Raw genomic sequence first — 26,431 nt, 5'->3', positions numbered from 1 at the left:
TGATCATTTCCATTTTCGTTCAAAATGTTTCTTTTTTAAAGACATTTGTCACCTTATATTTTATAAACGTAAATATATATTTTTTATCGTTTATTTCTTCCTGAAAATATCAAAACCATGGTATGAAACACAATTAAATCACATACAAACAAGAAAAAGAACGGAATAAGTAAAACTGATTTAATCCTCCCTCCTCTCCTAATATTGAATAGGTATGACACTCTCTCGTATTATTTTTTCTTTTATAGTCCGAAATTGTTTAATTTTAGGTGTTTGACAGATTTCATTTGTTTATTTTTCCAATCGTCATTTAAAAATTTGTATTACTGCGTTTCACATGTTTACTTTTTTTCAATGACGGCCGCTGACGTAGTCTCCCCTGCTGACCAATCAGAAACAACACAGATATTTTCATCCAATCACGGTTCACCTCAGCACGGTCACTTCCGGGTAGAGTTCCCATGCTTCTGCACGTTTTTACTCCCGCTCAGGTCAGTTTAAGATTAAAAGAAAGATCAACCCGTTAAAAGTAAGGTTTTACTCGTGACTATGTTTTGGTGTTATATTGTTTTTGTGTGACAGCATGGAAAAACTGTTTTGTTGCGTGTTTCTGTATTTATTCACCCTGAAAACGACATGCGACATGAGAGGAGTCGAGTTTTCATATGTAGTTATGCTGGTAAACAATGCTTTGGGAGGCCGACACAGTCCCTACTTTTAAAGTTACGCTTGGCTATCTATCTATCTATCTATCTATCTATCTATCTATCTATCTATCTATCTATCTATCTATCTATCTATCTATCTATCTATCTATCTATCTATCACAATCTGTCAATGTTTGCTTCACAGGTAAAACTGGTGATCTAATGGCCAAGGACAAATCTTCGAAGTCGGATTTAAATGTTCCACAAAGGAAGAAGCTGAATTCAAATGATACTCAGATTCCTGTCAAGGGAGCAATGGAAAATAAAGTGAGAAAGAAGAGGAAAAAGACAGACATTGAGGTTTGTAGCAACAGTAACAAAACCATCAACATCCATACCTGTTTGTTTTTTGTTTGTTGTTTGTGAAAACCTTTCCCTTGCAATATAATGCGTCTTTCATTCAGGAGGCACCCCTGCAGATTCCACCTGTAAACAACACAGAAGATGAAACAAAACAGAAAAATGACAAGAAACGCAGAAAAAAGCAGAAGACTGAGGAAACACAGGAGGCAGACATGGAGGTAAGAATATCTACTGATGTTCACGCTGTTTTTTCTTCAAATAAATGTCCATGATTGTTTTAGGAAGACCACATGGTGGTGTCGTGTTTTCACATCATAGTGACAATTTCCCAACTCGAGTTTCTACAGAGTTTGCATGTTCTTCCCATGTATGTTTGGGGGTTTCTCCAATTACTCCAAGTGTGTTCTCACTGTTCAAAATCATGCATTTGACTCCAAATTGTGCAAATGTGATTGTGTGTGTGAGATTGACGGTCTCTCTGTGTGTCTACCATATTGGACTGATGACCTGTCCTGCAATGTTGAATCAAATTGAAATGGTTATACAAATGGCTGGATATTGTGAGGATGGTTTTCTTGAGATGTTTTCATTCATTCAAATGGCAAACTGAGTCTGATTATAAAATTGGAATACTGTCTCACATTCTTAAGTATAGGAGAGTATAACTGTAAAATAAGAGCAAGTTAAAGTGTAAATGTGCAAACTGTTGTTGGATGTAAACACCTGCAGCTGATCCATGCATGAGTTCATTGCTGTTGCCTGGCCAGACCAGTGACTTCTCTCTTGGAGAGAATGTTCCGTCTTTACTGAGATGAAACCCACAGGAAAAAGGAATCTGGTGTAGAAGCTGTAGAGGAAAACAATATTAATATCACACTGAGGATCTTGTTAAATTGTTTGCAGAAAATCAGGACAGACTGTTTGTTGTCCTTTCAGATTGATTTAGATGATTGTCCATACCCCCCGGCTAGCTCAGTTGGTAGAGCATGAGACTCACAATCTCAAGGTAGAGGGTTCATGTCCCACGCTGGGCGCCACCTTCCCGTGGGATCACCGCTTGCAGGGAGGTTCTTAATGGGTGCAATGAGATCTGTGTGACTGCCACCCAGCGGGAGAAGATGGATGGATGATTTTCCTTATTGACAAAGAGCAAAACTAAAGCAACACAATAACTTGTTTAGTATTGCTTTAAACTCAGACTTTATGTTAAACAGCAGAACCATGAGATTAAAATACTGCATGCAAATCCAACATTTAGGTCAAGTTTGACACATGGTTTTAAATTAAAAACTGGAGAAATTAAGATTTCTCTTATGTATGTGTAGTTCGAAATACTCATCTTAATGATTATATTTTTATGTTGTTGTTTCTACTTATTACTGCTCCAAACCACACTCGGTTATCAACAATTATCTGCCATAACAGGAAAAGCATAAAGAGGCATAGTTTCAACATGTGATGGTCAGTGAACACACCTCACAATATCTTTCTTGATAGTTTTGAATAAATTAACACATAAATGTAACATTTGTTGTTCATATGATCTCTGTGGTGACTTTTATTTTTTCATTTTTAGATTATTTGTATTGTTTGTTTGTCTTGCCCATTGGTTTGCTACTATCATGTACCTGCAGGCACCACTCAGGCTGAAGAGCATCCTGAAAAGTAGTTTGGAGAACCTGAGGATCTTACAAATTAATTTTGTTTTCCAAAATAGCCTTAAAGGTAATCTGTAGGAACCACCTGCTGAACAGTGACTAGGAGTCATTAACCTTTTTTGTTGCAAACCCCCTGATTTTTAACTGTAATATTTGAATATTTATCAACAATTATTTGCCATTGTGAAAACATTTAAACATGCCGTGTCATTTCTCTGCTTATCTCTGCTTCGTCGTTTAAAATGGAGTTAAGATATCTATGATTGTTTACTATAAATTAGCACATTCATCAAATTTTGTCCCAAAAAAGAAAATCAAACAAATCACATGTTTTGGACAAATTCTGAGTTTGGGTTGAACGGTCCCGGACCTAAATAGATCTCAGATTTACTTGTGAAATATAAAACATCCTTCCCCCGAGGTCCTCAGGAAGCGGCTTACTGAGTGTTTCAGAGTCAGAAGAAACAAGGTCAAGCATATTTTAGTTCCTACGCTCCTTTTAGTTCTTCCACTGCTCACCTGTGAAACAAACGTCCTGCTGACCCATTCATTTCTCTTAAATCAGGAGTTAAAACACTATTATTTGGTCAGGCTTGCCATTAAATACTAGATTGTACTTACACTATTAGCTTTGGCTTAATAAACCTTTTACTTTATTTATTCTCCTTTCTATGTTTGTCTTAATCGCCTTGTTTTAATGTATTTCCTCGTAAAGCACTGTGAATTTCCTTGTGTCTGAACGGTGCTATAGAAATACATTTGCCTTTTCCTGCCTTAGTGACAAAAATGTTTGTGTAGTGATCACTATTTTTTTAAAGAACAAAATCCCTGGAGACATCCAGCTGCCTATTGAAACCCTATAGATAATCTTCTATAGAGAATATAAAAGTGTTTTTGGTACACTGATGGTCTCAACATTTGAACTATCCTGACTAGTTTACAACCAAGGACCTTGGTTACACGTTCATCTCCAATATTCCCTCATCCTCTCTTCATTCATTGGGTCCCGAGCAGAGCTGGGTGAGACCCTATTGAGATGCAAAGAAATAAAATAACAAGATTAATTGTTTTTTACTTTATTGCGCAAACTGCCGCATTTTTGACGGCCTAAATGTGCTCAAACATTCGTGAAAATCTGCACACACGTCAGAAGTGGAGATACATTTGATATTTTATCGTCATTGTGCATGTGTCTGGCAAAATGGCTTCATAGCGCCCCCTACATTGTTTTCACATTTGTCACGTCTAAATCGGGCAACACATTTAACATGTTTCACCGATGTCCAAGAAATTTGGTAAACACATGCGTCGAGAAAAATGTCAGTGACACCCAGACTCTAAATCCAACAGGAAGTCCACCATTTTGCGTTGTGCGTGAAGCACAATCCTCTTAGGCATTAATTAATGTGCATTTTACACAATGCGCGTTCTATTATGACTAACCTGAAAGAAAACTAACTGCCATCTGAAATCCTCTTTATTTTTAGACTCTTCAGACTATTTTCCTGCGACACCACCGTCCCAGATCGCTTCCATGCTGTTTATGCCACATTCTGGTCAGGTGCGTCGTGATTGGATCCCCGAAAACATGTTAAAACCCGGCGTGCGTCCGAATATATGTAGTCCCTCCTCTCTCCTTTCCTATCCACTTTTCCTTAACTCGGTGACGTCATCCACGGGGTTAAGGAAAGGTGTTAGGAGGCTCCTAAAGGCCGCACTTTCACTAGGTGATGTAATAATAATGCATCAGTGGTGAAGGTTAGTGACGTCTCCCGTGGTGAAAAAAAACTTCAAATGTACGAAAATGGACTACAAAAATGAATTGAAATTAAAGCAAAAGAGGCTATAGGTGAATAAATAACCAATCAAAGTGAGAATAGGCTGCACAAAAACTTTACTGTGTTGGTTTTACAACATTCATAACATTCCTAGTTGAGATCTGGGTTTTAGATGATTTAAAGTTGTTCAAGGCAGATTATTGCTTTGGTAACTTAACATGATCTGCATTGAGTCATTGTGAGTTTCCCTGAACGCTCGGAAGAGCAGGGTCCCTTTAAATGTTGTTGCCGCAAGGAATTGTGGGGCAGCAGGAGCTGGTCTCCTTTGGTAAAGGAAGCAACAAGCCTCCTTTTCTTAGCCTATTGAGAATTTCAACGGTGCTTATCATGGCCGCCACTGAAACACTTCTGGGGTTAAGGACAAGTGGATAGGAAAGGAGATAGGAGGGACTATTAGGATGCACCCCAGGACTGAACTGCTCGGCCTTTTGTTCGATGACACTTATTGAGACTTGAGCACAACTCTGTGATGATTCTGGTTCTGACATTTAACATCCCGTGCAGCTCAGCATGGTTTGTGGTTTTGTGCAGTTCAGTCGGTAAGAGTTGGCTCGTGCACCTTGCATAGTTTCTCCGTTTCTTCACTGGCGTTTAAAATGATTGCAGAAATACCTTTGACAGCGCTGGGCCCTAAAAGCAGTGCCAGACTTTCATTTTCCTCCCCTAAATGTTTCCTATGTGGCATTTTGGGACTTGATGAGGCGTTTCCACAGATTTTGTCTCAATGGTCTTTTGTGTTGAGTCTTTTTTCCAAGAGGTGTGTCCAGAAACAGGCCTGAGACGTCCAGAAATTGACCAACTGTATTCATAGAGGTGTGAAATGATCAAATACAAATACTCTCACTTCATTTTATAACAAACAAAAAAAATTTACATTTAAAAGACAGGTTTGGAATAAATCCTACACGTTAATATTTCTACTTTAGAAATACTACTGCTTATTCTATTTCAATATTGTGTATCCTGCTTACAGCAAACCTGCTTTGTACAATAACACAAAAACTGTTGACAGAGCAACAGTGGGACAACCTCTAGTTGTCTGAATAAATTATCATAGACAGTATTTTCTTTTACTTTTACCAAAGCTGATGAGTTAGTATTTCCACTTTTCTTCACGCAAGAATTTTGTCCTTACTATTTTGAATACGTCGCCTCAGTAACCATCCAACCGAGAATTAATTTAACCGCAGTAACGATGAGGTCTGTGTGACATATAGCATTGTTTCTGTTGTGATTGGAATAAAAAAGAGTCACTGTAGTAAAAAGCCGTTGGAGGGAGCATGTGAGACGTCAAAGGTTCTCTGGAGAACTGTGTCCTCTAAGATTCGATGTCCTGCAGGGTGTCTGTGATCTCGATGTGCGGGGCGATGATGTTCCTGTGGGGCTGCGTGCGCCCGGGGCTCCGGCAGCAGTCCCTCAGCTGCCTCAGCACTCCCTGGAGACTCTCTCGACACGGCCGGTGCATGAAGAGCACCAGCAGCAGGCTGACGCTGCTCCCAGAGAACAGGACAAACTCGGCCACGCTCAGAAACGCTCGCTCGCCGTGGCCCAGCCTCCCCCCCGCCGTCAGCTGGGCTCCTCTCACCAGCGCCACGCTGTAGAAGAGCAGGCAGAAGAACATGACCACGGTGACCGTCAGGAACATGGGACCCTCCTCGGAGCCGGAGAGGAAACGTCCTTTAGATTTCCACTGCCGCACGCAGCCGCTTATCAAAAGTCCCAGCTGGAAGACGTAGGGAATCAGAAGAACCAGGCACAGCTTAGCAGCGGCATATGGAACACCAGCGTCGACCGGATCCATGGAACAGTCCATTTTTTCCTCCAAATCCTTTCTGGGTCCACGCAGCCCCGCCAGCAGCAGGGAGATCAGTACAGAAGTCCCCAGCACCAGCGCCGCGCAGACCCTGGGCTTCCTGAGCGGCGTGTGAGACGGCGGATCGAGGGTGAGGACGTAGGCTATGAGCACCAAGACCAACAGTCCACACAGAGACGCCACGTTGATGGTGAAGGAGAGCGCGGCGCAGCCCAGAACGGTGGCTCTCAGGTAGTAGGGTCTGTGGGCCACGGCGTGGAGAGAGAGCAGCAGCAGCAGCAGCTGGAAGCCACAGAAGACCCAGAGCAGGCAGTCGAGCCACGCCAGCCGTCTCTGCGCCCTGTAGGTCTGAACGAAGCTGTAGAGCAGGAAGCAGCCTGCCAGGAGACCCAGGGCGGCAAACAGACTGTACACGTTGTTGCCTCTGGAGATGATGTTGTTCGCTGCGATCTCTTCAAGTGCAGAGGAAGCAGAGCTTCCTGATGTGACGGCGGTCACCACGGTGGAGTTGATGTCTGCGAGGGTAGAAGTGTCCGCCGATGTGATGTTGGCGTGTATGGGAGGCGGGCTGCTGCTTTGAAACGACTGGAATAAAAAGATGAAAGAGCCTCAGATTAATATTTATCATCTTCAAATGTTCTGTTAAGAAGGAGGATGGATCCCGTCAGTCAGGTTATCTTGGTTCTGTCGTCAGCAGTCGTTCCCGTGTACAAAACAAACTGAAACCCTGTTTGGAAACGTCTTTATCAGCTGCTTTCATGTTGCTTTGACCACAGTTTACCGTTGCTCAGCTTCTAAATCACAAAGCACAGTCGTACAATTATGCAGCTCCCTCCTAAACTCACTGGGTTGAGGGGAAAAAACCCGACGGAGCTCAAGCAAAAGCCGTCTTTCACCAGTTCTGTGGTCATTGGTTTTCGTCCGCTCTGCTTTGAGGAACTGCCTGCTCAGTATGAACACATGTTTCCACTTACCATTTCTGCTCTCGTCACCCACTCACTCCTGTGTTTTTGTTTCCTCTGGCCCACCGATGCTGATCGACTCCTCACTCCGAGAATGATGCTCCCCGCATGGACACGACTCGTCGCTTTCAGGGCTTTTTCTGTTTCTGTGGGGCTCTACCCTGACAGCATACCTTCACAATGACTTCGTGACCATGTGATCAAGCTCTTTTCCTCCCCTCCCTCTTCTTCTTTTTTTTTTTCTTTCCATCCGTGTAACTGAGGTCCGTTAAATCAGAGCATACTGTGCCCCTTGTCAAACTTCCCCCGAGTCCCCAAGAGGGAAAATATCCAGCCGGGTAACGGCTTTAATTTTAATCAACAGTTCTCCTCGGCGTAGGTTTGAAAACATGTTCTGCACAACATAAATTTTCCTTTTGACAAATAGGCAGATAACGTTATGGAAACCGTTTTTTTTTTTTTTTTTTTTGATTATTTGTGAAAGTGTTGCTTGTTATTTCAGTGTGTGCTTGTGGGGGATTGTATTGGTTGACTGGAGGAAACTGGCAGCATGCTGAAGTTTACTGCTCTCAAAAAAAAAAAAAAAAAAAAGTGTGTGAGGGTGACCTCATAAAGCTGCAAATACAGGAAACGTCCCTCCGAGGGGCTGAGTGACAGGAAGCCATTCAAACATAGACTTTCGCTTCTATTCACCAAGGTGAAGTTAGTGTTTAATTTTAGGTTATTAGAGCAAATGTGTTTAAAAATCGAACTTAAATTTGTTTCTCTTTAATTCCAAAGCAAGATTTTTTTTTTTTTTTAAGTGTACAATTTGAAATATAAAATGTTTCCCTTTACATGGATCTTGGTTGGATTGGACCAGACCAGGGGTGTCAAACACATTTTAGTAGTTTCATCTTGAAATGGGCCAGACTGGTGGAATAGTGCCACGATCACCTTTAAATTTAAACATTAAGGCTTTTCTTTTTTTGTGGCTCTGAATATACATGATGAAAGTGTCTATATTTTGGCTAAACCAAGCAGGCAGTACATAAAATGGCTATAATCTCAGCATAAAGCCAATTTTAGTGAAACCGTCTGGTGCAAAATACAGTGAAATGTCCAAAAAGACTTCTGCTGTTGCATTATGGGTGTTTTTACAAACTCACCCTGACAGACTTTGAGGCTTGTTTGGTCGCAACAAGGTAAACAGATTTAATGGCAGAATCAGAATCAGAATAGTTTTATTGCCAGTATACAATGTATGATGAAGATGCCTATGACTTCTCCTCTTTAAATACTTGAAATAGAAATATACATGTAGAGAAATATGCACAATAATAATGTAAAGGAAGGGCATGGAAAGTATAAAATAAGATTGCTGTGCAAAGTTGCAGGAGAGGTAGATGGGTGTGGTCAGTCCTTTAGTTTGTGTTGTCGTACACACAATCTGATGGGTGTGTTGCGCGTCTGAGCAGGAGGGCTGTGTGTTTGATCTCGGGTAGAAGCTGCGTTTCAGACAGACTGTTTGCCTTTCGCGTGCTGAAGCGCTTCCCACACGGTAGCGGTTCAGAGCGGGGGTTGCCGGGGTGTGTGGCGTCCATTAAGGTGTCCCTGGCCGTCTTCCTCAGTCTTCTGGCAGAGAGCGGGGGGAAGTGATGGAGCTCCAGCACGATGATGCGCTGGGCTGCCTTCACCACTCGATGCTCTCGATGGTGCTCCGATAGAAGCTGAGCATCAGTTCCTTCCTGAGGAAGAAGAGTCTCTGTTATGTCAGTGATCTCTCGGCCCAGGTCTCAGTGTTGTGTCCGCTACTTTTAAGAAATTTATTTAAATAAAAAAAAAAAACAATGTTTTCTTTGAGATTTTGACAATTTGCTCTGGGGTTTGTCTGGATTGGAGCCTCTTGTGGGCCGGTTTTGGCCCATGGGCCTCATGTTTGACACCCCTGGACTAGCGGGCCTTTGGCTTTAATACAGTTCACTCCTTCTCAACAACAATCCAGTACCTGACATGTTAAATTGGAAATCAAATTGAGTAATATTTTCTAAAAGAATCCTCTTTAAGATGCTTGGGTTGATTATGTAGACCTGCAGTAGTTCTTAGTTTTTGTTTGACGGTAAACTTGTTTTTTAATTTGTATAAATTGGTAAATGTTTCCTCAATTCCAGTTACAATTTTAAAATACTTTTCACTAACTGTAATAACCTTTGTAGCTACACAACAAAAGGTCACATTTGTATTGTAGTTAGTATAAATTAGATTAGAGACGCACATGAAAAATGCCAAAATAGGTATTATTGTTAGTCTCTGGATAATAATGTTATGTTTGAAGGAATAAAATGAAAGGTCTGGTTAAAAATAACTGAGATCTTGTGTTGGTGTGACAGATTTCAGATCCACCCAGTGCTCCTCAGGGGACTGACAACGTTGAGGAAGAGGACTTGAGCCCCGAGGAGAGGCGGGTCCTGGAGAGGAAGATGAAGAAGATCCTGAAAAAAGAGGAGAAGAAGAGGCTGAAAGCAGAGGGAGAAACTCCTCGGAGAAGTGAAGGACCCAGCGCATCCCAGCAGGCCTTCGATTACCTGACATGGTACCAAGAGCCAAACATTAAAGACGAGGATCAAACTGTTTTCGACTTAGTTTTTTCTATTTCCATAACGTCTTTATTAGTATCTATTTAACATACTTCCTCCATAAAGTCCCTTTCAGGTTAACTTGGCTGGATCCAAAACCACAGAAAAAAAACTGTTAAATGCAGTTTTAGATTGTGTTGTTATTGTCTTAAAACTAAGTCTTATGATGAACTTGAACTCAAGATGTTCCAACATCTTCTACTTTGTGTCCCTTTTATAGAAATCATCCTCTTATGAACATAATTTACTATTCAAGTTTCTAAATGACATGACTTTGTTGACATGAGGACAAAGTCCAATGAGGAGGTCAAATTGAAGTTGGTTGATGTTGTTTAGGGAAGCATTGACTGAGCTGTTTTACAATGTGCTCTGTGTAGTAATGAAGCTCTAACAACCTCTGACGTGGTGGTTCTTGCAGTTGGGCCGATAACCGTTCAGCATGGAGGTTTCAGAAGACCCGGCAGACCTGGTTGCTGCAGCACATATTCGACAATGAAAAGGTAAAACTAACCTGCAGACTGGCTTGATAGTGAAGGTCTTCACTGTTGACCTCAGATCCATGTCCTCCTGTTTCATTCGTGACTCGGATCAACTCTGTAATCCCAGATAAATACCTGCAGTGAGTCTTTTGAGTATGTTTTTTGTGACACATTGTGGAGGGGAAATCATCTGTCCTTTGACATTGAACTAATGCAGACGCCACAAGATGAATGTACCGGCTTCCTTTTCAGATTCCAGATGAGAAGTTCTCCGTGCTGCTTCAGTATCTGGAGGGGCTTCGTGGAGGGGCAAAAGACACCACAGTGCAGAAGGCGTTGTCCCTGGTGGAGGGATCAGGCCAGGCGCCAGAGGACACTGTTGTCCAGCAGAGGGCGCACAGAGCAAGAGAAGTCATCCAGCTATTCTCCTGACTCTCAACTCCTAAGGCTTGGACTGAAAGTTTTGTTTTATGTCTTAACTCGCATGTTAAATAAACTGTGTTGGTTCATATTGTTTCCTCTTTACCTGTTAGTAGGCAGGTGAGCCATCTGATAAACGGTGAGCCATCGTCGAGAGGTCGCTTTTCTTCAAAGCTAAACAAACTGCTTTTCACAACCTTTTCCGATTACACTTCATTAAACTGTGCAACAATTCCGTTTAAATGTTAAACATACTGATGATTTAAGGCGAATGTGGTTCCTCAAGGTGAAACAGAAAGCCAGGAGACCTCTGGAGGCAAGTCTCAGGAATGTTTGTAGACGAGACATGTTTGTGCGTGTCAAGGCCCATAATCATTGAAGTCCCTGAAGTGAAGAACTTTTCCTATCCACTCCAGTTGTAATCAAGAGGAGCATGTCTTGTTTTGATAAAAACACAATCTGAATGTCCCAGAAACATGCTTTATATTTGTGTGTCTGCTGATTTGTGTGAATAATTTTAGACCGCTTTTATTTAATTAACTAAGCAAATACTGCAATTGTGCTCTAAATTCTACTTTTACACATTTTTATAAATGTTCTTGTATTGTGCCAGTTGTTAGAATTCACGTCCCCTATGTCACAAGAAGGCCAAGATTTAAACAGAACCAAGTAGCTGTGTCTGAGTACGGTATTGAAGATGTGTTTTCGCTCCTCATTCATGTCACCAACACACTGGGAGGAAATTGAATCTGCATAGAGTAAAACCCAACGACCTCACTTCCTCAATAAATGCAGTCAAATATAGTCGACTTAATAAACAAAGGCCTGTCAGTCCTGTAATGCCACTGCGTCAAGCCGTGCTCATCTAACACAGTAAGCTGCTCTACATCGAACTATACTTTAATGCGTGTTGCCTTATCGTGCATGTTGTACTTCCTCCCTCGCACCAAACGCTTCATCACTCAAAAGGAGGAATGTTTTTTTTTTTTTCATCTTTTATTAATACAAACCCCTGGAAATATGTATGGAGAAAGGTTTTTCCATCAGAACGGTTCAACTTTTCAATTCTCATAAGATGGTATTGACATCGAGCAGGCCTCTTTAGAAAGCCTAACAGGTGTATACCTAGTGTATCTGCATGCACATTATTTATTTCTACACAGATACTTCAACATGTGTTGTGACTCTGCTCCAGCATCCCAGGATGATGGTTGACCAAGGCTGCATAGAAGACGGAAGCAGAGGGATTAGACTTTTAAAACATATCTTGCAAATTTTCTCTCAGTTCAGAGAAATTCTCCTTTTTATGAAGGTGCTGTTTATACAGCTTTGTAGTTTCGTACACTGTACAATATTAGAGTTTAAATAAACAAGACATTTTTGGAGTAAGACATCTTTTACCAAATATATTTCTTTAACTCCAGATGACCGATGCAAGATGAATTGATTTGTTTTGTCAAAAAAAAAAAAGCCTGTATGTCAGGTAGCCTTGTGTTCTGAGGAAAGTGTTCTTTGTCCTGAATTGAAGATGTGGTCCCATCGGACTCGGTCACAGCAGCATTGTCCCATCGGAGTCTGCCAATCACAGAATTCTCACATTCAAGCCGGTGAAATCGTAACTTGGTCCTGGTGATTTTCACAGCTGATCAAAAAGACCGTTGTCTCCTCTCAAGCGTTGATCCTTCACCGTCACGCTCACTGTACCTTTTTCCTCATCTGTCGCATACAACATAAAATCATTAATATATTTATTAAATACATAACTTAAATGTGTAGTTCACTAACTTGGCTTTGTAGCAAAGGGAATATTGTGCTGAGTCAGGAGATCACGTAGCCTCTTGATCTCTTCACTTTGTTTTTGGTAGTCCTGCAGAAAAGTACATATGAAAGAATATAAACACATTGCCACGCCTTTCTTGGCAGAAATTTGCTCGATGGAAATACAAACCTCTGTACATTTCTGTAAAGAGCTATGCTTTTCTGTATCTACTGCAGCCTCTGGTTCATTCACTTTCACTTTTTGACTCTTCAGTAGTCCGGCATCGCCAAAAATGTCCCTCAAAAGATTGTTATATCCCTGCAGTGAAGACAGAACATGATCTCCGTTTTTAAATCCAACAGTGCACTGTGTTTTCTTTAACAATTAAAAATGCATATGAACTGATCAAATAGTGTTGAGGTCTCTGTGCAATTGCAATTAATACATGACTGTTATTAGATATGCTCATCCAAACTGTCATCTCACAAGTGATACAAACTCTAAAACCATCAGGCCAGTCGGATGCTGTGTTTGTTAATTGAAGTTTCACCTGCTCAGTTATAAGACCTTCATAGTGAGCTTGCTCTGCTTCATCCCACTCCTCCTGTAGCTTCTCGCTCAGTGTTGGGTACACTTCAAAAAACAGCAAAGAGTGTTAAGGAGTGACGCCCACCACTGACATACCCAGCAGAACCAAAACCTTTATCTTCTGCCTCACCTAAAAGAGAATGTGGATGGCAAACAAGCGGAGTCTCAAAGGTCAGCGAGTACACACACGTACTGGGCTCGGAGACTTGGGAAAGCTTGCTGCTCGTGCTGCACACCAGAATCACCTAAGAAATCCCAACACGAGAGAAGGCGCACGTCACATTTTGAGCTCAAACTACTGATGAAATCATGACACTGGTGTTAATTTGATGTTTTGGCTTCGCGGTCATTTTTCCACTCATACAGTTGTTGTGCGAGTATGCTCATTCAGTTTGACTGTGGTGGGTTTAAATGTAATTGAAATGACTTTATGTACTTTCAGTTTTCATCTGGTAAGCGATTAACTTTTTTTTCTTAAGGGGACCAACTTTATGAATGTGGTCACAGTTTGATCTGACTGGAAGAGTAAATGCTGATATTCAAACTACTGAGGAAAAAAACAAGTGAAACCAAGTCCATTTGAAATATAGATTTCTGTTCACTTCCAGATTAACATGATTTGACTTAAGACCAAACGAAGGGGTCTTAAAAACACTAACAAATCATAGCTGATGTGCAAAATGGAGGAATTTCATTCAACTTGCATGCAAAGCATTGTATTTTCACATGAATACCTTATTCAGTAATAAACATAAAAGCAGCTCTGTGTGTGTCTTGCTCGTATTGTTTGACATGATTATGGTTACCTAAAGGAGCCAATGAGGGTTTCTAAATTCTCTTAATTCTTTTTACCTTTGTTTCTCTGTTTCTGGTCCCACAAGTATCACCATCTCTCATCCACATGCCTGTGAAAGTGTTGTTTACTATTTCCCACTCCTGCCAGACCCTGAACAGCAACACACAAAGCTGTGCTGTTACAACAAGCCAAGAACTCACTGCCAGTCCTTCAAATTCACGGTATAAATGTTGTGTGTCGCAGTAAAATATTTCTCTATATGTTTCTGTGGCCTTACCCCAGTATCCCACTGTAAGCATTCCACCTGAAGGACTGCTCGTGTTGAGTGATGTTGTGGAATGGACAGAATTCATATTTGTACCTACAAAGGGATAATGTTGACTGATTATACATGCATCAATGCAACATGGATATATGTCTATATTTTGACACTTACAGAGACTCTGTGAGACTGAAACATTTCCCAGCCAGCCGATGCAGATGCTGTGGACCTTGAGGAGGACAATAACGTTGATACGAGTTCAGTGTATGATTGCCACAAGCAGATGCTGTTCATCTCCAAAAGCGAATGGATGCGTTTATTTACCAGACACTGGTGATGGGCTCACTTTAGCCTGGAGCCTGCTTCCTTGAGCCACAAATGGATTATTCAACCTGAGCACAGGGAAAGTCAGTCAGAATGAGTTATTGGGTCAGCAGCTTTCACATTTTGACGTAAATGGTTTTGTAATTGACGTACCCGAATGTGTTTGGCTCTTCAACTATCTTCATTTTACCGGCGAACACAACGTTAACTGCATGCATTAAAAACACAAATTAGAGACAAACCGCGGCGCAACATGTCGGTTATTTGACGGATTACCAAAGTACTTACTGGACAGAGACAAACAGACCGTCCACACCCTTAATATTTGAGGCATTTTGTCACATAAAAACAACATTGTGTGACTTTCAGCTATTTATTTCCTGTTTTACTTCGCTGTGTCACGTGACCGGTCACGTGATCAAAAAACCAAACACTGCGCATGCGCAGTGTAGAGACGGCATCTCACGCTTTCACTTACACAAACAGTAAATGCTAACTCAACTCGTTTATTTCATACGACAAAACTACTACATAACAACCAGAAGATGACAATCGCTGAATTGAGACTAAATCTTTGAAGTCGGTGTCGTTGCACGCATAGATGGTTACGTTTTCCTGTTGTTTAGACACGCATGTGTCGGTGTGAAAGCTAGCTGGCTAATGTCTGCTCAGTTTATTTAAGTTTAATTAAAACGGGCTGAGAAGCAACATGGGACGAAAGAAACAAGGCAAGTTTGTGCGTCCTGACAGCAAGGGCAAAGACAAGCGGCATAAAATGAAAGGGAAGTCTTTAGAAGCCTTCACGGAAGAAATGCACTCTGCTTTTGAAGGTAATCCGTTTATTTTGAACTCAAAGTGTCTTTCAGCTGTTTAGTTTCAGGTTTTTTCTGTTGGTTTGGGCTCTGGAATCTACAGCATACTACAAAGCTGGAATTCAGATTAACCACGGGCTCTTGGTTATTATACGTTACTACAATTATTCATCTGCAGAATTACTGAAGATAAAGATCCTATCTGTGGAGAAGTAATGCATTTAGTTTACTAGTTCAGCAGCTGTATCCAGTCATCTATATATCTTCTATACTGCTTTATCCTGTGGCGCTGGTCCCAGCTAAGGGCAGAATATGCAAACTCCACACAGAAAGGCCCAGCCAGTATTTGAACCAGGACTTCCTCGCTGTAAGGCCAGGGCACTAAACACTGCTCCACCCTGCAGTTTTTTCAGTCATGTCAAAGGAGTTTTAAAGTGCTCTAGAAACTCCTCTAGAAAATATCATGGATATAGCTGATCTTTTTATAACAAGCACAGCACTTCATTTAGAAGTTGAAGAGATATGTTGTTGTTTTGGTTTTTTTGTAGCTGTTGGAGCCCAATAACAGAGTTAGGAATGTGCACAAAGAAGTTTTGCATCAGGGTTTGTTCGATGTCTGTGTGTCTTTCAGCCAGCCTTCATGTAGAGGAGGGAGCAGAGGCCCCGCAGGTGAAGCTGCCTTGTCCGCTTGCCATGTGGGAGTTGGGTCACTGCGATCCCAAACGTTGCACCGGCAGAAAGTTGGTGCGAAAAGGCTTTGTGCGCAACATACGTCTCAATCAGAGATTTAATGGCCTCATACTGAGTCCAATGGGGACAAAGTATGTGACGCCTGCAGACAGGTTTGTTGACTTGTTTCCATTGTGCCCACCTATTCAAACTCTGTGACCCTTCAAAAATAAGTCATGAAAAACAATAACTAAAGTTTTTGGTGGGGAAAAAGTACAGTTTTCTTGCCCATCACATATAGTTAAGGGTTAAAAAAATAAATAAACTAAAGCCACAATCAATCCTTTAGTCCCCATGTAATTTTTTAGTATCTGGGAACCACATTTAGTTCTGAAAACAATGATCACACAGAGGCAAAGTTTATATATATATATATATATATATATATATATATAAGGGTAAAGTACAATATGGCTATCAGGTCAGATATGTTGAGAACTTCAGGCTCCAAAAGTTTCAGAACTTTTGACAGTACTGTACAGTACAACCATCGATGTTATTTCAATGTCAAAAAACTCCAAATGCAGCCATAGACAATTATTTTATAGATGAACAAAAACTTCCGATCTTAAGATTCCTATTGTATTTTTTAATCTTGATGAAAGTATGTATTTGAATATTTTTCTCCTGAAATCCTCTCACTGTGTTGAAATATGATTCATGTTCTTGACCCTGACATGTAGAGAGATTGTAGCCCAGAGCGGTGTAGCGGTCATCGATTGTTCCTGGGCCAAACTGGAGGAGACTCCCTTCAGTAAGATGGTTGGAAGTCATCCCAGGTTACTGCCGTACCTCGTCGCAGCAAATCCTGTCAACTACGGCAAGCCGTGCAAGTTATCCTGCGTGGAGGCCTTTGCTGCCACGTTCTGCATCGTCGGTGAGGGTGTAGCTGCCGTCTGCTCTTGTTGGACTGACTGCTGTTTGCCACACGGACTGAGTCATGGTAATGAAAGTGTAACTTCCCATATTCTGACATTTCAGGTTTTGAGGAACTGGCCTTGCTCTTGTTGAAGAAATTCAAATGGGGGACAGTGTTCCTGGAACTCAACAGAGTTCTTCTCGACCGCTACGCCGCATGTCAGAGCGAGGAGGAGCTGCTGTCTGTGGAGAAGGACTTTCTCTCATTCAAACCAGAGGAGGAGGAACTGGGTAAAATGGGGGAAAATAAACTGGGCCTCAGTTTAATGCTTTATTTGTTGTTGTTTTTTCTGTTTGTGGAGCAGTGGCGGCTTCACTTTCTAAAAGGCAGAATAACCAGCAAATCAATTTTAAGAGAAACAAGGGCACCGCGTGTTTTCTTTCATGCTTCAATTCTGGCGTTCAGTGGCAACTACTGGAAAACTATTGGTCTCCTGTTTTCATTTTGTCTTATAAAATATCCTTATTATTGCTTTGGAGTTTATGAATTAGTCATACATAATATAATGCATCAAAAAAATAAAGGTCACTGAGTTGTGAGTCATACTTCTTCAAGTACTAAAGTGAATGCTGCCTGTGTTGTGTCCTCGCCTGATAATCGGGCAGAACTGTCATTTTGTTTCATTTCCTTAATTTGATTTTGAGTCATTGGACTCCATTTGAATCGCTGAACAGATGTGAAATGTGGCCAATGAATCAGAGGTCTGGATCCACACTAATTATTGGAGCATCGCCCCGTGGGTTTTGTTGCCTGGTTATGACCTCTGTTGAAGGAAATGCGATTACTGAAAGCTATTCATCCTTCATGTCCGCAGATCCTTTTGATGTCAACTCTGGGTTAGAATGTATGAATCTCAACAGACGTCCATGGTAAGTAGTTCAAATAGGAACAAAGTCGAATTCTTGTCATTGAGGTAAAACAAGCACTATTACCAGCATGTATGTGCTCTGACTTTTGGGACTTTTGATCGTCATTAATGTCTTTAGTGTACCTGAAGATGATGAATCCAGCGAGGATGCTGACACGTCGGACGATGACGAAGATGAAGCAGAGGAAGAAAAAACTGACAGGGACGATGAGTCAAGTACCGTCTCACATCATGATGAAGAGGAAGACTGAATCAGAATTCTGCACAATAAAGTATATTTCAAATATGGATCTTTTTTATATGAACTCGTGGAAACACATTGCTTCTCAGTCTTGTATTCCAAACATCAATTTTAGAAAAGCTTTATTTTTTTGTGAATACAAATTTGCTTGATGGATATCTTGACCCAAAAATGTAAGGCACAGTGGGGCGCTCTCGTTTCACAGCAAGAAGGTTCAGGTTCAAATACTGATCCTGTGGAGATTGTATGTTCTCAGTGTGTGTGTGTGTGTAGGACTGGAGAACAGTTCAGGATGTATCCTGCTCTCCCCGATGGTAAGCAGGGATTGGCTCTAGCGACCCTGAACAGGATTAAGCGGTTTAGAAGATGATGGATATTTTAATGTACACAAAATTGTAACATAAACTGAAGTAAAAACTTTTTTCCCCCTGACTTGCGCAATAATTTGTATGAGTATAAACTCTTTTTTTTTTTTTTTCAAACAGGTGAAGGCAGGAAAAGTTTTTTACCTGGCTAGCAATTTAAAAACAAAAAACCTATACATATGTATTTAGAAAATGAACATAATTCAACAATTTGTGTATTTTTGTGTTTTATTTGTAGTTTCTGTACTCTGCGGAAGAGATTGAGTAAAAGCTGTTTTTATGAGTGTCAGGTTGAAAGACTAAAGATGACTATAAAACAAGAATAGTGAAAATCTTGTTTTTAGTTTTATGAAGCACATTTAGCTGCTTTGGACTGGTGTGCTCAAAGACAATCACTTCTGATCAGAGCGTGTTCAAATTGGCCAAGTTAAGTTTAAAAAAAAAATTAAACCTGATTAAAACCTGTAGATGGGCCTCGACTCGACTCATTAGTTCACCTAAAAGACAATTTGCGGGCCACGTTTGCTGCGGTGTTTGAATATGAAGGCTGGAGGCGGATCGGGGAGATGAAGTTCAGGAGGTTGTTAATGTGGCGAGGGGGCGGACACAGCGGGACTCTCCTCTGCTGTCCTGCGGTAACATTGTTGTGGAACGACGTCACAGCTCGAAAATGAAGGCGCAGAGGCAGCCATTACTGGAGCTTCTCTAATTATTTTATTCCAAATAAATACTCGCGGAAAACCTCCATGGCAAGAGCTACAAGTCAGCTGGTAAGCGTCGCAACTTTTCCCCGGGTGTCGGTTCGAAGCCGGTTCTCGAAGCGTCCAGTGTGGCGGCGGTGTGACAATAAATAGTTGTGTCGGGCCTTCATCACCGGAGGAGCCGCAAGAGCTCGTCCAGCAGCGTTAGCGTGCTAATGCTGGCTAACACAACACCCAGCGTTTGTTAACTGCACTCGCCCCGCAACTAATTCAATCCACCGTGAAAGGCGTTTCAAAAAGGATGGAATCCCACTTTATTACCACCGGTTCCCCCCGCCGGTTTCGGGAGACGTGTGCGCACTATTTGTTGACTCGTAACAGTTGGCTAACGGCAGCAGGACAGGTTCGCGCTCTCGGGGCTAGCGCTAGCCGTGTTGCGTCCCACCGCTCGTCGGCGTAGAGTTTCCCCCCCACATAGCGGCGAGCCGCTCGACTGTCAGCTCGCCGCCAGCTGAAGTTCGGTGTCGGCGCGCCGACTTCGAGCGCGGTCGAGTGTGGTTTTGTGAACCGGGCTGGTGGTTTTGAAGTTACTTGTGCTGCCTGGTCTGCTAGCGCTGGCTAGCTGGCAGGCTGTTGGCGTTAAGTTCGTAACTCGCTGTCAGCGGCGGCCGGCGCTCTGACAAGGCAGCCGCGGCTAGTCAGCCTGCTAGCGGCGCTCAAAGTTTGCACAGGCCTGTTGTTGCCCGAGTAGTCGGGGGTTAGGAGAACATTAGCCGACGTTTTCTAACGACCGGAACATCGTTGACTAGTGGCAATGGCTCGGACAGCAGCGATGTGGCGAGTTGGCAACCTTGCAGTCAACTCCGGAATAGACAGCTAAAGGGCCACACCTTGGTTTTGAATGAGAAGAAGCGAGGCCAGCTGAAGTGTCGTCAACTAAAGTGTGAGCTCGACAATGTTCTGATCGTGACAGAAGTTCAGAAGGTATAAACAACAAACAGCAGATCAACCGGAAAACTGCTTGTTGGAAAGCGCAACCTGTCGCTGTTGGCTGTCTTTGAGTCTTCTACCGGCAGGTTTCTCTCTAAAATGCGTTAAAATAGCCAGTTTGGCGGATCTGCCACATAACTGCTTTTAAAAGGGAAACCTGGTGGTTTTATTAACTTTGATCAGACTCTAGGTTTCGAAATCTGAATTTACTGCGTGTCTTTTGACGGTGTTTTAAGGTTTACTGGTCAAACATCGCTGTAAATCGACTTGCTGGAAGGTGTGAGCCAAACTAAACCTGTCATGTAATTTGATCGTGTACATTCTAACAAGATGAGCAATTGGTGCTCTCACATGAAAGCAGTGACTTTGACTTAAGTTTTAACAACTTGAACACGGTGATGTGAGTGCACCAGACTTTAATCATTATTGATTTAAGTTCATGCTTTCAAATGGCAATATTTGACCACCAATGGAGGCATGAATAACTTAACCAAACCTTGGAGTAATCAAGTCATTATAGTCCCCTGTAATATCATCATTTTCTGAATGAAGGCTGGTAGTTGTGTCTATTATTGTATCACTTTGGAAACAGATGTCCAGAGTTTTGATGTTCTCGTAATTACATGCTTGCGTGCTTTATTCTTTTACAATCATACAAGGATATTAATAGCTTGCACAATGAGAGAAAGCATCCTGTTATTATCGTATTTAAGAGCCTTATAAGGTATATTCTGACAGATCAACATTCACAAGTTTTTCTTTTTTTTTTAATTGAATGAAATGCAAACTATAATTGGATGAGCCTGCTAACTGTTAGTCACTCAATACTTCCTCTCTTGTTTCAGTATGATGTTGTGCCCATTCAGCCCAGCGTTGTCATCTGTTCCTGCTCTCATCCATCAATGGTAAGAAACCACCCTGACTCCTGCTCGCCACTTGCTATCCCAGGCGCAAGCAGCAGCCACTGCCCAAGCATGGAGGGCTCGGCCTCAGAGGCTCGTGCTGTAGGAGCGTCAGCCAGCAGCCAGGGCTCCGAGCTCCGCGCACAGCAAGCCGTCCAGGCCCCACAGCCACGCAAGAAGAAGCCAGAGGACTTCAAGTTTGGCAAAATACTTGGAGAGGGCTCCTTCTCGACGGTAAGTAACGCGCCTTCCTCTTAGACTCTGAATTCAACCTGGGCAGCTGTTGCTACATGCTAGCATTCTTTTGATTAATGTGCTTGAATGAGTCATCTTCAGTTCATTTGAGGTGAATTGAAATAAGAGAGCAAAGAATCATTCAATTCTCTTCCAACTTGGTAACATGCCATGTTCTGTTTTCTTATATTTTATAATTAAGGTTGTCCTGGCAAAAGAGCAAGTAACAGGGAAAGAGTATGCAAGTAAGTCATAATTTAACTATTTTCACTTACAATCTGTTTATATGGAAAACTTTCTCAGTATCCCTAAGCTAATATGTTGACTTTTCTTTTCTCCGCCTGCAGTTAAGATTTTAGAGAAGCATCATATTATGAAGGAGAAGAAAGCCCAGTACGTGAAAAGAGAAAGGGATTTGATGTCAAATCTAGATCACCCGTTCTTCGTCAAGCTCTACTTCACATTTCAAGATGAGGAGAAGTTGTGTATCCTTCACCTGTAAATATTTGTCAAGTCTTGCTGTTTATTAAAAACTGGATTTATTTTTTTCCTTTTTTAAAAACAATGGTTCCTTAACAGCTTTTCTCAGATTTTGGTCTCAGCTATGCTAAAAACGGCGAGCTTCTGAAATACATTCGCAAAATTGGTTCATTTGACGAGACCTGTACTAGATTCTACTCAGCTGAAATAGTTTGTGCTCTAGAATACTTGCACAATAAGGGGATAATACACAGGTAAGACCTCGTCTTTTTCTCCTGCAGATTTTCATATTTTCGAGAGAACTCAATTTGATAATGTTGACAATCTTTTTTTCAGAGACCTGAAACCAGAAAATATTCTTCTGAGTGAAGACATGCACATTCAGATCACTGATTTTGGGACAGCGAAACAGTTATCATCCGACAGTAAACAAGGTAATAACAGCTGTTCTCATCTTGTTGTTTGGAGTTATATTAAAGAAATGCTTGATAAATTTGTCTCTTGTCCCCTGCCTTTTTTTCTTCTTTTTTTTTTTTTCCTCCCTGTCTTGTAGCGAGAGCAAACTCGTTTGTGGGGACGGCGCAGTACGTTTCTCCAGAGCTGCTAACAGAGAAATCAGCCTGCAAGAGGTCAAGATTTGCTTTTAGCTTGCTTACCTGATGCTGGTGTTTCCGTTGACTTCATGAGTCCTTCTTTTCTCTTCTTCAGCTCTGACCTGTGGGCCTTGGGATGTATTATCTATCAGCTGGTGGCTGGTTTACCACCGTTCAGAGCTGCGTAAGTACCAGTAGAATATTAATCAATCCAGACCACCAGAAAAGCAGATGTGTTGTAATTTTTTGGGGATTGAGATGATATTTAATCTTCTTTCTTTCATCGTGTGTTGCAGAAATGAGTACCTAATATTCCAGAAGATAATAAAGCTGGAGTATGAATTTCCAGAGAAATTCTTCCCCAAAGCCAAGGATCTTGTTGAACAGCTTTTGGTAGGTCAAACACCGAAACACCTGCACACGTCTGTGGTCTGTGGAGAAATTTACCACAGAGGTGCTGGTTATCTCCCAAAACGTTTTTTCTTTCTACTCTATGAAACGCCTAACTCTTATATTTCAGTCACTGGACCCTTCCAAGCGACTCGGGTGTGAAGAGATGGGAGGGTACGACCCGCTGAAGCAGCACCCCTTCTTTGACACCATCTCCTGGAGCGACCTCCACCTACAAACTCCTCCCAAACTCACGCCTTACCTGCCAGCGATGTCTGAAGATGACGAGGACTGCTACGGCAACGTGAGATTTCAGCAGGAGTCTGTAGCTCATGGATCAAAGTTAAAATGACTTCACATCTTGTAACTATCACTCTTTTGTCTCCCCCCCATACGACGGGCAGTACGATGACCTCCTGAGCCAGTTCAGCAACATGCAGGTGGCCCAGTCCAGCTCCTCACACTCCCTGTCGCCGCACGACTCCACGCCGCCGCAGAGGTCCAGCAGCAACATCGAGCAGTACATCCACGACCTGGACAACAACTCCTTCGAGCTGGACCTGCAGTTCACTGAGGAGGAGAAGCGATTATTGCTGGACAAACAGACCTCTGGAAACCCCTGGTAAAGCTTTTAGTTTGAGTTACTATCTGTCCAGTTACTCTCATTTTCTAGAGCTCATACATTTTTCAGACGTGCTTTTGTGTGGCTGCCTATGTTTGTTAAAGCAAGGCTCGTGTGGGGATGTTGCTGACCCTCTGCTGTTCCTTCACAGGCATCAGTTTGTGGAAAATAACCTGATCTTGAAAATGGGACCGGTGGATAAACGGAAGGTGAGCACATTTCCAGTCATAGATGGTCAAACCCTTTTTAACCCTCCGTGTCAGTGTGTCGCCCTCGGCTGGCTCCACAGACGGGACTTCACTGCCATGACATTGCTCTGACTGCTAGCTTATAGGAGGAAGTAAAGGGTAATTCCCAGTGGTGGTGTGAGAGGTGGTGCTGGCCTCACAGCCCCCTCTGTTGGTGAGCTGATATTGAGACGTGTGCATTCCTGTGCAGGGTCTGTTTGCCCGACGGAGACAGCTGCTTCTCACTGAAGGACCACACCTGTACTATGTGGACCCTGTCAACAGGGTCTTGAAAGGGGAGATTCCTTGGTCCTTGGAGTTACGCCCCGAAGCCAAGAACTTCAAAACCTTCTTTGTTCACACGGTACGCCGCGAATGATCTCTGACCAGCAAACACTTGTTGATTTTTCGTCACTCGTTCAGTTCTGATGTCCCTTCTTGTTTCCTGTGACGTTTGCAGCCTAACCGGACATATTATTTGATGGACCCCAGCGGAAACGCAGACAGATGGTGCAAGAAGATCCAGGAAGTGTGGAGAAAGATCTATCAAAGGCACCAAAACCCCGGCCTATAGGAGCACAGTTCACCCTGTGCCCACTTCTCTTTAGCTCCGAGGCCAATCACTGAGCAGAGTAACACCCTCTTTAGTGCCCTTCATCACCGCAATGTAAACAAACTCTTAGAGACGCTGGCATCTAGACCTTGTTTGTTTTCCTGAGTAGAATCATGGGAAAAATACAACTTTGGATTCAGGGTTGCTTTGCTTGTTCTTTGTGCTCTCTGTGAGGCTTCTATTGCATTTTTTCCATGTATGAATGATAAGACTTCCACCATGCACATCTGCTTTTTGTACATTCTGCAAGTGGAAGAGAAGGGCAAGCTTGTCTTATTGAATGACACAAGCTTGGGTACCTGCTAGGACTATCTCAAACGCAAGGACTGGTTTCCTGCTTCAACCATAACTCAGAATCTAGCTGGTATGAACCTGTCATGATATCTTAATTAAACCATATCCTAATCCTACATTGTACATGCAAGCTGTAGTCAAGCCCCACTTCCAGTGCATATACTCTAGAATTGTAACAGATACTGTAAACCCATTCACTCTCACACATTTACCAAACACGGATCCCGCGTACATTTTCTTTTTTTTCTTTTGTCGGAGCCCCAAAATGTTCACATATTCAATTTAGATTTTTATTTCTTTTTGTTTTTATGTTCTTGGTACTTGCTTGTTGCAGCCAGTTAAGGTCTTTATGTAACACAGCAGAGTGCCGGTCTGCAGTGAGACCCGGGTCTGAACCAGTCTCTGTGTAAGTGTGAGCCTTCCATAGCCGTTACCGAGGATGTTTTGCTAACAGGGGGCGGGTAAACATGCCACTAGCTTGTACTTTCTAATCATAACTTGCTTATCTTTCCTGCATGGCCAGTTTCGTAGCTCAACCTTGTCCGCTTCTCTCCCAGGCACTGGAGATATAGTTTATTCAAGTTTAAAGGTGGGTATTTTTGACTGCATTGGCAACCATAGCGAATATTATTGGATGATTTGGTTGTTCTGTACCATTCACTGGCTATTTCTTTGTGGTGTGAATTTTTCGACTTTTTTTTTTTTTAATTCTATTTTTCTTTGGATGATCCTAGTCGCCTCATCTTCAGCACGTCCTTTATTGAAAACAAAATCTTATGTGCTGACCACCCCATGCTGAACAGAAATCCTTCATCAACAGAGATGTACACTCACACATAGATACACTATCATTCTCAGAAGCAATCACAGGAAAGCTGTTGTCCCTGGACAAGATGGCAGAACTGCCTCATCGGCCGATTGGCCCAATTTTTTTTCTTTCTCTCATTCATCCTGATGTTTGGCCCAATAGAAATTAAAGCGATTGATTTACCTTGTGCTCTTGTTTTAGCAATATGTATGATCATAATGCTTTTAATTTTGGACATAGTACCTTAAGGTCCTTTCCAAAGGTCCTCTTCCTTCAGCTGAGTCTGTGTGTGCAGTGTGTGACTGGAGTACAGGTGAACAGGACCCTCCTCCTGGGGCCCACGGCTCCATGTGGTTGGATGTCACTTAAAGGATATCTATCTGATCCAAATAACCGAAGAAATTGCTGTATCCGTCTATAAAGTTGAGGGGACACCGGACAAGTGTTTCTTCTCTAGTTAGAAAAATTGTTTGAATCAAGGTGATGGCAGTCGGTTACATTGTGTATGGATTACTCTACCTGGCTTGTAACTGACTAGAACTGTGATGTACAGATGATGTATTATTAAAATCTGAAGCAAGTAATGCAATGATATTAGGATACAGTTTTTGTATTTTTATTCTTGTATAAGGTTATTTGATGGCTATTGTTTAGCCTATAGTTCATTCTGTGTTATTTAAATTCTAATATATGAATCATATTTGGATTGAAGTCATGTTCAGGGGCCATGTTGTGTATGTATTGAGATGTAAAGCCTTTGAATGTGAATAATTATTGTAAACTATAATATTTTACAGCTTTTTTTCTTACTATATCATACATTTTCTATTTGCTCAGTGATTTAATCATATTCTGATAATTTAATGAACCTGTTCATTCTCTCTCTGATTATTTGTGCGCTAGGTCAGTAGATGTTGAATGATGAATTTTCCACTTAATGCTTGGTAGTCCAGTAATTAAAGCATGTAGGGATTTAGGCATACAAATAAAGCCATGTGTCCTGTCTTCTGTTAACAAACCAACAGTCATGACAGTCCAAGTGGCAGCATTCAGTGGCAATGGCGTCTCACAACTTGCAGCATGTAAATAAAGTACCAGCCCATAATCCGTGTGTGTGTG

The 26,431-nt window shown here is 42.0% G+C and overlaps 5 protein-coding genes across 9 annotated transcripts; 3 read left to right on the top strand and 2 right to left on the bottom strand.

The window, feature by feature from the left end:
• Nucleotides 1-442: 442 nt before the first annotated feature.
• On the top strand, nucleotides 443-11,811 carry chlsn (cholesin). 2 transcript variants are annotated; one of them, XM_080473795.1, is made up of 6 exons: nucleotides 443-491; nucleotides 853-1,007; nucleotides 1,112-1,228; nucleotides 9,651-9,853; nucleotides 10,315-10,396; nucleotides 10,628-11,811. In XM_080473795.1, the coding sequence occupies exons 2-6, from the start codon at nucleotides 870-872 to the stop codon at nucleotides 10,805-10,807; spliced, it is 720 nt and encodes a 239-aa protein (XP_080329921.1). In that variant the 5' UTR covers nucleotides 443-491; nucleotides 853-869; the 3' UTR covers nucleotides 10,808-11,811. The 2 variants fall into 2 exon arrangements, with proteins under 2 accessions (XP_080329921.1, XP_080329922.1); XM_080473796.1 differs by having other exon boundaries at nucleotides 443-529.
• LOC308119154 (uncharacterized protein) lies at nucleotides 5,342-7,702 on the bottom strand. The gene is made up of 2 exons (XM_080479000.1): nucleotides 7,294-7,702; nucleotides 5,342-6,904 (listed from the first exon to the last, which is right to left on the bottom strand). Exons 1-2 carry the CDS (start codon nucleotides 7,294-7,296, stop codon nucleotides 5,825-5,827), a joined length of 1,083 nt encoding a protein of 360 aa, XP_080335126.1. The 5' UTR covers nucleotides 7,297-7,702; the 3' UTR covers nucleotides 5,342-5,824.
• On the bottom strand, nucleotides 11,786-14,974 carry gnptg (N-acetylglucosamine-1-phosphate transferase subunit gamma). Of its 3 annotated transcripts, XR_013935740.1 has the most exons (12): nucleotides 14,813-14,926; nucleotides 14,678-14,732; nucleotides 14,525-14,592; nucleotides 14,375-14,429; nucleotides 14,216-14,299; nucleotides 13,995-14,088; nucleotides 13,273-13,387; nucleotides 13,105-13,187; nucleotides 12,744-12,872; nucleotides 12,581-12,662; nucleotides 12,197-12,511; nucleotides 11,786-12,016 (listed from the first exon to the last, which is right to left on the bottom strand). XR_013935740.1 is itself a non-coding variant. In XM_080473756.1 (11 exons), the coding sequence occupies exons 1-11, from the start codon at nucleotides 14,877-14,879 to the stop codon at nucleotides 12,432-12,434; spliced, it is 912 nt and encodes a 303-aa protein (XP_080329882.1). In that variant the 5' UTR covers nucleotides 14,880-14,974; the 3' UTR covers nucleotides 11,786-12,431. The 3 variants fall into 3 exon arrangements, 2 of the variants coding, with proteins under 2 accessions (XP_080329882.1, XP_080329883.1); XM_080473756.1 differs by having other exon boundaries at nucleotides 11,786-12,511; nucleotides 14,813-14,974; XM_080473757.1 differs by having other exon boundaries at nucleotides 11,786-12,511; nucleotides 13,336-13,387.
• tsr3 (TSR3 ribosome maturation factor) lies at nucleotides 14,952-18,924 on the top strand. Its single transcript, XM_080473783.1, has 6 exons — nucleotides 14,952-15,354; nucleotides 15,968-16,178; nucleotides 16,749-16,942; nucleotides 17,047-17,214; nucleotides 17,799-17,853; nucleotides 17,971-18,924. Exons 1-6 carry the CDS (start codon nucleotides 15,234-15,236, stop codon nucleotides 18,101-18,103), a joined length of 882 nt encoding a protein of 293 aa, XP_080329909.1. The 5' UTR covers nucleotides 14,952-15,233; the 3' UTR covers nucleotides 18,104-18,924.
• A 177-nt stretch (nucleotides 18,925-19,101) lies between these two features.
• pdpk1b (3-phosphoinositide dependent protein kinase 1b) lies at nucleotides 19,102-26,423 on the top strand. 2 transcript variants are annotated; one of them, XM_080473406.1, is made up of 14 exons: nucleotides 19,102-19,228; nucleotides 20,995-21,285; nucleotides 21,488-21,530; nucleotides 21,633-21,770; nucleotides 21,875-22,019; nucleotides 22,102-22,199; nucleotides 22,319-22,394; nucleotides 22,474-22,542; nucleotides 22,655-22,751; nucleotides 22,879-23,052; nucleotides 23,153-23,370; nucleotides 23,522-23,579; nucleotides 23,809-23,961; nucleotides 24,058-26,423. In XM_080473406.1, exons 1-14 carry the CDS (start codon nucleotides 19,205-19,207, stop codon nucleotides 24,169-24,171), a joined length of 1,698 nt encoding a protein of 565 aa, XP_080329532.1. In that variant the 5' UTR covers nucleotides 19,102-19,204; the 3' UTR covers nucleotides 24,172-26,423. The 2 variants fall into 2 exon arrangements, with proteins under 2 accessions (XP_080329532.1, XP_080329533.1); XM_080473407.1 differs by having other exon boundaries at nucleotides 19,112-19,228; nucleotides 21,098-21,285.
• Nucleotides 26,424-26,431: the final 8 nt, after the last annotated feature.

This window comes from Lipophrys pholis (assembly GCF_963383615.2).
Source record: "Lipophrys pholis genome assembly, chromosome: 1".
NCBI lineage: Eukaryota > Metazoa > Chordata > Actinopteri > Blenniiformes > Blenniidae > Lipophrys > Lipophrys pholis.
Note: the sequence above shows the minus strand (reverse complement) of the source record. Positions and strands in the feature narration are given on the sequence as shown.